Source organism: Panthera onca, chromosome B2 (assembly GCF_046562875.1).
Source record: "Panthera onca isolate mPanOnc1 chromosome B2, mPanOnc1 haplotype 2, whole genome shotgun sequence".
NCBI classification, from domain to species: domain Eukaryota; kingdom Metazoa; phylum Chordata; class Mammalia; order Carnivora; family Felidae; genus Panthera; species Panthera onca.
Window position 1 is genome coordinate 104943187 of NC_138343.1, and position 12334 is coordinate 104955520.

Here is a 12334-nt window from a genome sequence, read left to right on the forward strand (position 1 = left end):
ACAATGGAAAACTATAACAAAATGAAAATGAATAAACTCATGGTACACAAAATTTTTGGATTGATCTCACAACATAATGTTGAATATCAGGATCCACCTTCACAAGTGCATATTGTGTAATTCTACTTATATAAAGTTCAAAACCAAGCAAAACTAATCTATGGTGATAAAACTCACAACAATGGTTACCTTGGGAGGGTAATGACTGACAGGGGGGCAGAAAGGAGGTTTCTGGGGTACTACTTGTGTTCTGCATCCTGACCTGGGCAGTGATTATGCAGGTGTGTCCATTATGTAAATATATATCAGACTGTATACACTTTTGTGCACTTTTCTGAATATAGTTATACTTCAATACAAATTTTCCTAAAGAGTAAAAATAAAAAAGACTTTGTGCTTCTTTGCACCAAATAAAACCATGGCAATTATCTTCTTAAATATTCTGTTTTATCTATGTTTTATTGTTTTTGATAATAGCAATGATATTCTGATTAACACTTTGTTACTTCGAGTTTCATTTAGCCTTAGCCTGTTCAGCCAATGCAGCTTCTTTACGCCACTTAGCTTTCTTTGCCAGATTCCAACTTGTTAAGGACTCGTGTCGTTCTGCAGCCTAAAAAATACACAACAACAAGAAAAATTAAATAAATAAATAAATAAATAAATAAATAACAAAGCAATGTGACTCTCTGGAAAAATTTGTGTTTTAGATAGACATACACAGGAGATACTACTCTGTGAAAAGGAGAAGAGTGACTTACAACGTCTGTCACAAATAGTATCCAAGAAAAATGATCCTCTGGTATAGAAAAAAAAATTATTTAAGTTGCTGGACTTCTACTCAACAGGACAGCTGATGTCAGAAATCTGCCCTGACCCTCTCTTGGCACACAAAGACATATTTTGGGGCAAAAAATAACAAAAATACTTTCAAATGCTTACACTCAAAAATCAATAAAGGTAAATCCTCAGGTACCAGGAATGGAAAAAACTAAAAAGGCATGAACTGGTGGGAAATAAGAAGGATTGAAGCCAGGATGGGAAGGAATGGTTTCAGGAAGGGGACATTAGGGAAAAATATTGGTTTTAACAACTGTGAGCTGGAAGTTTAATCTCTACACCAACAGGTGAGTCTAGAGTTTGGATCTGGAGTTGGAAGTATCAGGTACACCAATGAAGTGACTAAAATTCCTCTCACTAGCCCAAGGAACTAGCAAGGAAACTAAGCATTTATCTGGGGCAGCGGCGGAGGTGGGGGGGGGGCGGGGATCACCTGTGAAAAGAAAAGCTGATCAGCATCATAATTAGGAGGCAAGAACTCTAGCTAGAAAATGGATCTGAGAAAATAATCTAAGTGCAGTACAGAGACACAGATAACAAAAAAGTAGAAAAGACGGTTAAGACACTTGGAAAATAGAATTAGAAGTTCCAACACACATTCATGATAGGTAGAGAGAATAGACAGAATGGGTGAAGGGTCTGTATTTGAAGTTATAACAGCTTAGACTTTTTCAGAATTGAGACCAGCTATAGGTCCTCAGCCTGAAGAGCACACGAAGTCCTTAGCAGAATAATAAAAAAAAATAATAGATATTGATGAATGCCTAATTTGCACCTTACATTTAATATACCCAAAGTACACGACTTGGTGTATTTTGCCTCTTGTGCCTACCAGTTCTTTCCCCAGCCATCACCCATCTCCAGCGGCACCATCCACCTAGTTGCTTAAGTCAAAAACCCAGGCTTTTTGACTTCTTTCTTCCCTTTCTTGTCTTTTCCCATATCAAATTTACCACAAAGTTCTATCCTTCCTATTCCCACAAATATTATTTCAAATTGCTAACCTTTTCTTCACCTCCAACTATCACAATCTCATTTAAGATATATGCATTAGTTATTTAATCAGATCAGGGTGATACCAGGATAGATGGTGAGGAGTGGTCCAATGGCAGGTATATTTTATTTTTAATTTTTGTAATGTTTATTTTTGAGAGAGAAAGAGACAGGGCATGAGCTGAAGAGGGGCAGAGAGAGAGGGAGACACAGACTCCAAAGCAGGCTCCAGTCTCTGAGCTATCAGCACACAGCCCGATGCAGAGCTGGAACTCATGAACCATGAGATCATGACCTGAGCTGAAGTTGGACGCTTAACCAACTGAGCGCCCCCGGTAGCTATATTTTAAAGTGGAGTCAATAAGATTGCTGATGTATAATGGCTTATTCATGAACAGCTAGAAAGATGACAAAATAGTGAGCACCTGGGCAAGGCCATTTTGGAGGGGGTGGTCACAGAAGGTCTCTGATGAGAATGAGAATAAGCTAGCTATGGCAAGGCCAGGGGAAGGAAGGAAAGCCTAGTGAAGAGAAAGGGCTTGGTATATTAAAAAAAATAGAAACGAACTACTGTAGATGGGGCATAACAAAGAGAAGACGTTATGAAACAAGGAGGGTCCAGACAGTATCAGCCTCCAGTCTGTCATTAAGGAGCTAGAGAATCATCAACTTGGTGACAGTCATTTTATCTAGAGTAGGTTATAAAGAAGAGATGACCAAATTTCTTCATTTCCGTGTTTGAATACTTAAGAAATATTTAAGAAATTTGCCATTTGATGAGAATAATTTCAAAGCACAAGTTCTCTGCCAAGCTAATAGAAATGAAAGGGTATGTATATAACATCAGTAAGCTAACAGTCCTCAGGCCCTATGTGAATTACTGGGCTCCGATAGTCTCAAAAACCTGAAAAGTAATGATAGGCAGAATCACAGGAATAGGCACAATGGTAATTGGCTACACACTCCCAGAGAGTGAAGAAGTATAGATCCAAGCAAACTCTTCCGTGTGACGAAGTTGTCAAAATCTAGTTCCAACTCTGGCGGCACTATTAGAACATGGTTCATGATCAAAGAAGTTGCAGTCATGCTCTAGTGCATTCAGTTGCAAATGCCCAGTGAAGAGCGACTCTGATAAACTGGAGTGTGTTCAGAGAGCTCAAAATAGAGAAATTAAGACTGGAGAAGAGAAGACTCACGGGGATGTGTTAGTTGTCTCCCAGTATTGGGGGGCTGCTCTTCATGGTAAAAAGTGCTCAGCAGATGGATTTGGGGAAGCAAGAAACAAAATTAGAGAGCAGTCAGCTCTTAATTTCTCTCTAGAAACCACATACTGAAGACGGCAAAGAGAGGGCTCACATACAGGATACTGACAAGCCGGCCTTGAACACTTCCAACGTTTGCATTTCCATTTCAAGATTTTATGCGATAACTATGATTGAGTTCATGACTTAAGGAATGATCTAGTCTGGAAACTTTCATGCAACAAACTTCTTGTGCAGATTTTAACCAGGCTATTAACTGTCCTGTTTTTGTTTTCATCTTTTAATTGGAAATTAGCTTTTGTTCCTCCTACCCATGTATTTTGCATTTGTGGACTCAAAAAATTTGTTTCCTGTAGAATAGATATATATGGGCAGCTCAAGGTGTCTAAGATGCAATCGTGCTTACATTAAAAGCACAGCAATAATCCCCAAACTGAGAACAAAGCTCATAATATTGCTTAAAATTCACTAGTCCAGCTTTATTTTAAAGAGATACTCACCCTTTTGGCTGATGCTATCACTGCAAAACAGGCGATAATTGTGAGTCCAATCATTATGTAACAAGCTTTCACCCGAGCTTTGTTTCTTGCAGCATCTATCATTTCTGGCCTAAACCAAGATGTGCATTCTGTTAATCATATTGAAATAATATTATTCTCTGACTGACATGATAGACGATCATTTGTTATGTAAATGTTCCAAAGATGTCTCTGAATGCAAACTGCAGATGTGGAAGACATCCAAATGCTAGCCCATTATGTTACCAATTTCAAATTAACAGGTATATTTTCATCTTAATTAATGTTAGTCACCATGAAACCACAGTGTAGTATATTTAGTTTCTTTTCTTTTATAATGTTTTTTTTAACGTTTATTTTTATTTATTTGGAGGGAAAGATAGAGAGTGAGCAGGGAAGGGCAGAGAGAGAGAGGGAGACAGAATCCCAAGTAGGCTCCACATTGTCAGTGCAGAGCCCGATGTAGGGCTCTAACCCATGAACCATGAGATCATGACCTGAGCCAAAATCAAGAGTCAGATGCTGAACTGACTGATCCACCCACTCTCCCCAGTGTATTTAGTTTCTAATTGCTCAAAATATAACTACTAGAGATTATGGCCTGACTTCCTTTTTTTTTTTTTTTTTTCCACAGATCAGGGTAAAGGTAAGAATTTAACCTTATACATGTCTCGAATGACTTGTGTTCATTCGGCCCCTCTGTTATTAAGCGGGCTTCACTTTTAATTTTAAACAGGTGTTTTTTAAAACTCATTTTCGGGGCGCCTGGGTGGCGCAGTCGGTTAAGCGTCCGACTTCAGCCAGGTCATGATCTTGCGGTCCGTGAGTTCGAGCCCCGCGTCAGGCTCTGGGCTGATGGCTCGGAGCCTGGAGCCTGGAGCCTGTTTCCGATTCTGTGTCTCCCTCTCTCTCTGCCCCTCCCCCATTCATGCTCTGTCTCTCTCTGTCCCAAAAATAAATTAAAAACGTTGAAAAAAAAAAATTAAAAAAAAAAAAAAAAAGTACAGAAGGCCTGCACAAGAACGGCCTCAGTCTTTAAAAAAAAAAAAAATAAATAAATAAATAAATAAAACTCATTTTCATCATTTTGCTTCCTCTCTAGCCTCCAGATCTCATCTTGCTCCCTCCCATCCTATCCTGATTAAAGAGACTATTACACATTTTGTGAAGATGATTATTAAAGGAAAGGTGTTTCCTTCGTGGCTTTTGCATGAAGTTTTCAAAAGAAGTGATCAAAATTACAAAGATTTGTTGAAGAAAAAGATAAACCATCTTCTTTTTCCTATTATTATTCTGAAATTTTAAATACTTACTTGAATATTAGGTCGTCTTATTAATAAAGTTATAGGCAAGTTGTTTAAGATTTTAGCAGTGCTATTTAACAAAGCAGTGTTATGAAAGTAATCATGCCTGTGGGCTTTTTATACTGAAATAAACTTTAACAATTTGGAATAATATGAAGTGGAAGTTTACAGATATACATAATTAAAGAATAATTCTTGAGAATGTGTTCAGCAGTATTCTTTATTATCTAATGTCAAGTTTAAATAGAATGTAGTTGCACTGAAAACAAAATTTAGAAAGACAGGTCGCAATTTCGCTTACAAATGAAAAAATTTTTTTTAACTTTTCTACCATTTTAAAGAGCACAGAAAACCAATATCTAACTCTTTTCCTTAGATTTTTGACAGATTAATGTACGTTTTAAGATGCTAGTTGTAAACAGGTGAACATATGAAAACATTATTAGATTATATTTGTTGCTGACTTTTGTTCCAGATGGAACCTAAAAGATATGATCTTTTTTACCCATCCATCTGGCTTTGATCTGCTATACCAAATTAGTTTAGCTCTGAAAAAAGAAGAAAAACACAGTTATTAAATATCATTAGGGTATGGTATGACGATTATAGTTCACTAATTAATTATATGCCCATTAAGAGCATGCACAGTGAAAGCTGTTTACATTGTAAGTCTAACAGTTTAGGAGGCACAGCCCTCCTAAAACAGCAGTGCCTTGAAATATATATATATATATATATATATATATATATACACACACACACACATATATATATATATATATATATATATATATATATATATATAACAGCAAAATGAAAAATATTCAAGTATTTTCATGTTTCTGACCCAAAACTACAATTCCTTTCTTAGGCATCTTATTCAAAGTTAAATTCTCCTGTTTATAACAAGTATTTTGACTATGATCCTGGGGCAATTAAATTATTTCTGTAAAATGGGTCTCTTCACACGTAGAGCTATATTAATGCAATACTGGGTCTACTGTGTTTTGACAAGTATTAGTTTACACTACTGCAAGTTCTTTACATTTTTTTTTCTTTTTTTAGTTACCAGTTTATTTGTTTCTATTTACTACTGAAGTATTGATTGCTCTGTTGTAGCACTAAAACCCAAAATTCCAAAAAATCAAGCATGGTGTTTTAGCTTCTCTGAGGATAATTTCGGCTTTGGGCTAAGTCTGTAGTTTGGAGTCTATAGATTTCAAGGAAAACAATATTTTTTTATAATATTAAGAAATGTCTCTGTGGTTGAATAAATGCTAAATACAGTTTTCAGATTCTGCGTTATTTTCAAATTCCATGTCTATTCCTCATTGAATAATTTGATCCAAGAAAGGGACAAAAATGTTTGAGAATTCATTACTGACTGAACACTTGGCATCACATGTTTTTTTTTTTCCCATTTATTTGAGATGCTTTTGATAACTAGTAAATAAAAAGTAATAAAAGTGTAGACAAGTACAGCTGAAACTTACGTAACATGTGTTAACTATACTTCAATTAACAAAATGTAAATTTAAATTTAAAAAAGTGTAGTCGATATGAGCAGAACAAGATATAGGCCCAGTTTCCAATTTCCATTCTAATAGGCATTGCTTACATTATATAAACATAATATACAGGACATCTGAAATCCTTATTTGATATTACAGTTCTAGTCTCCCCATTAAAAAAAAAAAAAGATCAGCTTAAAAGGTAATAGATTGATTTTATCCTTCCTTCCTCCCCTTTTTTATCCACTCCCTTGTGAAAACGCTGGAAAGTAACTTGGGCTTGCATGCACTGAAACTGTAGAAAGACAGTTTTTACAGGTTAACTTTACCCTTGGGGTGAAACCGTCAGCTTGAGTTTTATCATTTAAGCGAACCACTATCTTGGGTTTGGGATGGTGAAGAGGCCAGCGATGCTGGTGTCCCAGAGTCCTAGCCCGAGTAAACCCGGCGCTCAGTGGGCTGCAGAGCCCCGTATAGCAGGTGTCTCCCGCCCCAAGATAGGAGGTCCTATAGATGGGGCTTCCTCCCAGAGACTCTCCAGTCCTCCCGGGAGCCATGATCCTTCCTTGGGTGGAGCAGGGATCTGCTCCGCCGGCAGAATTTCTCTCCCTCTATGGGGACCCCTCAGGAACCCGGGGACGCACTGGCGGACCATGTCTTCCGTGTGGCCTAAGTGCTTCGCTGCCTTGCGACTAGGAGCTCGCTGGGAGCGGGTATCTGGGCGACGCTGCGAGTGCCCACTGAACTTCTGGGTTTTCACTCAACTTCAGCAATCTCCCTGTAAGCTTATGTGCCCACTGTCCAGTCAAGGAACTTGACATTTAACCTCACTACGGGGAGGCTGGGGAGGCACATTCCTTAAGGGGGTAGATGTTGTGGACCACCGCGGCCTCCTCCGCTCCCAGGAGAGCCCAGGTCCGGAGGTGGATGGACCCCGCACCCCTTACAGGCGCAAGACACCAGGCGGCGCGGCACAGGCCACACTTACGGGATCCGAGGCGGGATGTCCTCCATCGTTTTGAAACGTCCGGTCCACAGCAGGATTTTCTTGTCGAATTGCGAAGGCTTGTATTCGGCGGGGACCCGGTGCACCTTCCCTGCTGCGAAAGCGACAGGGGTGGACGGAGGTACCGACAGACCGACGGCACAGTGGCTCAGTGCGCACCCACGCCTCCACCTCCCTCCCTCACCCCAGCCCCGGCTCCACGCCGGCCGCTCCGCATCCCCTCCCTCCCAGGTCGTTCCCAGTCAAGACTCCCCCCGGACCTTGGGGCCCAGAGCCGCTGGGGGCACGGCTGCTACAGTAGCGGGGCAGACCCCGAGGCCGCGGAGGCGCGAGGGCCCGCCACGCGGCTTCTCCGTGCGCTCCCGGGGCGCAACGGAAGATGCGCCCCAGGCCGAGGCGCAGGGGGCCCCCGACAACCGCGAGCATGCTGCGCCCCTTCCCGCGCTCCCAGCCGCCGGCAGTGGACTGCTCAGCTCCCTGGCCCGGCCCGCCCTGCCCCGCGGCGCTCCCAGGGGAGACCCCGGAGCGCAGCTGCAGCCTCTGGCACGCGCACACCCGCTCCCGGTCTCCGCCCCCCGGCCGGCGACCTCGGACTGGGGTGCCACGGCCCTAGGGGGCCGATTCCCTCCCGGGCGGGGCCCCGGGGGAGGCGTGCCTCTGCTGGAAAACTCTCGAAGCAGGTTCACCACCTTCTGAGACTGCTGCCTGCAGCTCGTTTTAAAGGCATTTCTTCGTACCGAGTAGAAACGCGTTGCCATCAGGCTTTCACCCTTTGGTTCCACTGGTTGGCGCCAAGAGAATCGATCTAACCCCTCTCCTCCAGGAAGAACCAACAGTCCTTCAAGGGCAGGACACGCCACATGGTTTCCAAGTAAGTGTGAGGACGTTCAACACACTTCTGAATTCCGTGAAGAGAGATTTTGAAGATGGCTCTTCACCCCACACTCCACTCCCAGACTTTTCCTCTTTTCTACGTGGAACAGCCTCAGTTGCTAGAATTTATTTTTCTCTATCCATTTCTTCCTAAGACCACAGACTCTCCAAATGTTCTTCAAAATGAGCCTTTCTTCTACCCTCCACCATCTTCCCTCTGCAAAAAGGGGGGAGAATCTGCTGTTCTCTGGCATCTGACGGGAAACAGGGACTCAGAAAAAGGGCTTTTAGGAAAGCTGTCTACGCTAAAGGAATTTACTTATTCCGTTTACTCATCTTCCAGGGGCAACAGACCCCAGCCAGGGGAGAGTGATCTTCAGGACCCAGCACCAGGCCCAGCTCACCCTCATCCTGGTTCCACAGACAGACACTTTTAGTTGCATCTCCAGATCTTTCTTTTCTTCCTAACCAGACTGTCAGGCTCTTGCAGACAAGATCTCTGCAACTCCATGTGTCTTTCACTTAACAAACAATGTTTAACAAAAGATTCCTACCTCTGTACAGAAGTATGCATTTAAAGGGGTGGGCTTTGCCTTCATACAAAGGTTGAAACCCCTGCTTTAAGACGAAAGAGTTGCACAATCATGAGCAAATCATTTATGTCATCAGTCTTGGTCTCCTTTGTAAACGAATTCCTACTCCTCAAGTTCATTCATGCAATGACTAAAAAAAAAACCTACCAAATCCCAGCTACTTCTCAGAGCTGGGGATAGAGCACTGAACAATGACAAGTGAGGATTAGTAGATAAAGAAACACATAGCAGGGTGGGGGGAAAAAAAAGTAAGCAGGGGTGGAGTGGGAGCTATTTGGAAAGGGTGGCTAGGGATCATACCCTTCTAATTGTACCTGGCATATAACAACATTTCAAAAGATGTCATTTCTTCCCCATTCACAGCTTTTGTCTCACCAGTCCCACAACACAAGGACATTTTAATTTGTGAAATCTCATGTAGGGAATTGTAGGAGACTATGATGTTCCAAAACGTAAGGATTTTATTTTATTCATCACTGTATCCCTAGGATGTAGCTGAAAAATTGACACTTAGTAGATGCTTAATAAATATTTGTTAAATGAATAAATGAATGCAAGTCTTCAATAATAAAATAGACTGGGCTAGTTAAGAAAAGACTAAAGCACTTGAGAATGTGCTACACAATGAACTGAATGAATTCCTGCTTGACAAAGTATGTTGTCATAGATAATATTTGATTGTTTCAGGAATATACTACTTGAAAATTCTCCCATTATTCAAATGTATTATTTTTCCTTTTAAGATTTTATTTTTCTTTGTGTTTCAGAGAAGAAATATCCATAGAGCTAGAGAAAAACATTTCTGGGAAACAACAGTTCATTAACAGTTCATTGAAGAGTACTAAACTAGCCAAGTAAGTTTATTTCCCTGGAAAGAACCAAATGTCAAGCATATACACATGATTTTCTATGTCAAGCTTCTCTAGAATCGCAGGGTGACAGAGCAAGAGAATAAGAGGTTCTTTCATGAGAAAAAGAACAATTTGCATTCTATTCCCTATTCCTTATGGGATTAAAATATCAGTATTTGGCAGTGGTCATAAAATATAGCTGCATGAGATGTTTTCTTTAGTTCTCGAGTTGGATCAAATTACAAAACAAAAAACAAAAAACAAAACCTCAAATCAACTTCTGGTAGAAGAAAAAGCTAATCATAGCTAATTATATTCTATTCTTTTTTTCTTTTCTCTTCTTTTCTTTTCTTTCTTTTTTTTTCAACCAGGACAGTTTACATTCAACAAATATTTACTGAGTGCCTCCTATGGGCTGGGCACTGTTCTAGGATCTGAGGTGGCAGCAGGTAAGCAAATAATAATCTTTGCCCCTTACAGAATTTACTATTAATCCATGGTGGTTTTGATCTACCCATTCTCTACTATATTATTTTTCAATCTCATGTTTCATCTGATTTGTATATACTATTTTTAGTTTTGTTCCTTCAAAACTGGTTAGTTTTTTTATTTAGTACGGTTTTGATTTTTGATTAGTATGGTTTATGTTTCCATTTCTTATGATTAGTTACCTCTTAGGATATACTGTTAAAACTAGGAATGCATTTTTTTTTTTATTCTTTTCTGAGAGAGACAGAGCCTGAGGGAGGAAGGGGCAGAGAGCGAGAAGGAAACAAAGAATCCGAAACACGCTCCAGGCTCCAAGCTGTCAGCACAGAGCCCAATGGGACTCAGACTCACAAACCGTGAGATGATGACCTGAGCTGAAGTTGGATGCTTAACCAAGTGAGCCACCCAGGCACCCCAAAAGGCATTTTAAATAAAGTTATTATATAGACTAAGTGGAAAGTGTGGGTAATTTTTTTTTTTTTTTTTTTTTTTTTTTTTTTTTTTTTTTTTTTTTTAGAGAGAGTGCACGCAAGCAGGGGAGGGAATCAGGGAGAGGGAGAGAGAGAATCTTAAGCAGACTCCATACCCAGCATGGAGCCCAATGCGGGGCTTGATCTAACGACTGACTGTAGGATTATGACTGGAGCTTAAATCAAGAGTTGGACATTTAACCAGCTGAGCCACCCAGGTGTCCCAAGTGTGGGTAAATTTTAAATTATTTAATTATTATTATTTGTTATTAAGGACCGTGTGTTCGCTACGGGGCTAAGGCACGGGATGTCACCATTGCTGCAGAGCTGTTCCTGAGATGCTCCCATTCTGGCTAGGGTGATAGTCCCTCGTCAGTAAATGCCTTGCTCCCAAATGAAGGGTGGGATAGGACCTTAACTAATTTGTTTTCCAATCCCCTACTAATCTTTCTGTAGGGAAAGTTCTAAAGAAACAGTTTACCTGCAGACCCAACTCACGTTAGTGCCCAGTGCTTCAGGCAACCTTATCTAAGTAGGTGGTCCAAGCGAGAGCCCAATGACCCAATAGGTATTAAACATAGGTTTAGTACACAAGCAGAAAGTCAAAATGAGATCTGAAAAACCATTAATGAGATGATCCTACATATGGATCTCCTTGTTGTTCCTTTTAATTCCCTTTTCCATTGCTGGAATTCAGTCTTTCATTCTCTCTCAACCATGCTGTCGGAATGACCTCCAAAGCATTTTCCCCACCTCTGGTCAGTTCTTTCTGTAATCTTTTCTCTGTCTAGTTTCCAGAGATAATTTTTCAAATCATGGGTGCAATGATGTAAAACTTTCATGGGACCAGTCTCTCCCCTATTCCCTCTCAGACCCTGCACTCCACATCCCTATCCACAGACTACAAAGAGGACCCTGAAAAAAATCATAACGAGGCAGGGAGGACTCTTTCAAAGTCTCCTGCTTTGATATTCTACATGGTCTGACTTACATTCTCTGTCTTCTCATATCCCTAGACATTTAAAATGTCACTAATCACAGGTCGGTAGGACACATAGAATTATTGTGCTAATACTGATGCACAACAGCTATTGATTAACATTACAGTTTAGTTCTAGCTTGGAGAGCTGGGTCTGCACTGTGTGTGTAACCAGTGCTCATCAGGGCGTGGCTGGGTTCTGACTGGTTGAGTCACATGTTGTCCCACTGTCCTAAATATTACTCTGAGAAATACATTCAGAAGAAAGCAGGTTGGATTAACTGCTCCTGCACTGTTCAAAACCTTTTCTGTGTCCAATAATACATACTTTCTATTTGTTCTGGAAATAGCAGATCTGAAATGCATGCATACTTATTAAGTACTGTTTATGCAGACTGCCCCGGAATAGTCATTGAAAGGGCAGGTGCCATGGCCATGTCTCTCACATTCTTTGGCTGAAAGGTTATTTTTGTAGTCTACTTCAATGTCTCTTAAGACTGTTTCGTGTGTCAGAGTGTATGCAGTTGCCTAATCACTTTATAATGGGGGCAGCCTCTGGTCCCCAGTGATCAATTTCAAACTCCAAAATTCCTGGTAACAATCTTGTGTGACGAAGTTAGCATTTTACAATCCCAAGAACTGAAT

At 40.7% G+C, this 12334-nt stretch overlaps 1 protein-coding gene across 1 annotated transcript; it reads right to left on the reverse strand.

Annotated features, from left to right (window-relative positions):
• Nucleotides 1–425: 425 nt before the first annotated feature.
• Nucleotides 426–8192, reverse strand: FAM162B (family with sequence similarity 162 member B). The gene is made up of 6 exons (XM_060617222.1): nt 8090–8192; nt 7695–8027; nt 7417–7528; nt 5423–5465; nt 3596–3704; nt 426–613 (listed from the first exon to the last, which is right to left on the reverse strand). Exons 1-6 carry the CDS (start codon nt 8190–8192, stop codon nt 561–563), a joined length of 753 nt encoding a protein of 250 aa, XP_060473205.1. The 3' UTR covers nt 426–560.
• Nucleotides 8193–12334: the final 4142 nt, after the last annotated feature.

Bases quoted from the DNA above. Each gene is read 5' to 3' on its own strand.
- FAM162B (XM_060617222.1), bottom strand. From the start codon at position 8,192: ATGGCAACGCGTTTCTACTCGGTACGAAGAAATGCCTTTAAAACGAGC. The intron at 8,028-8,089 runs GCACGCCTCCCC...GTGGCACCCCAG, and splicing joins TCGAGAGTTTTCCAGCAGAG to TCCGAGGTCGCCGGCCGGGG. The intron at 5,466-7,416 runs GTAAGTGTGGCC...TTCTTTTTTCAG, and splicing joins GACATCCCGCCTCGGATCCC to AGCTAAACTAATTTGGTATA.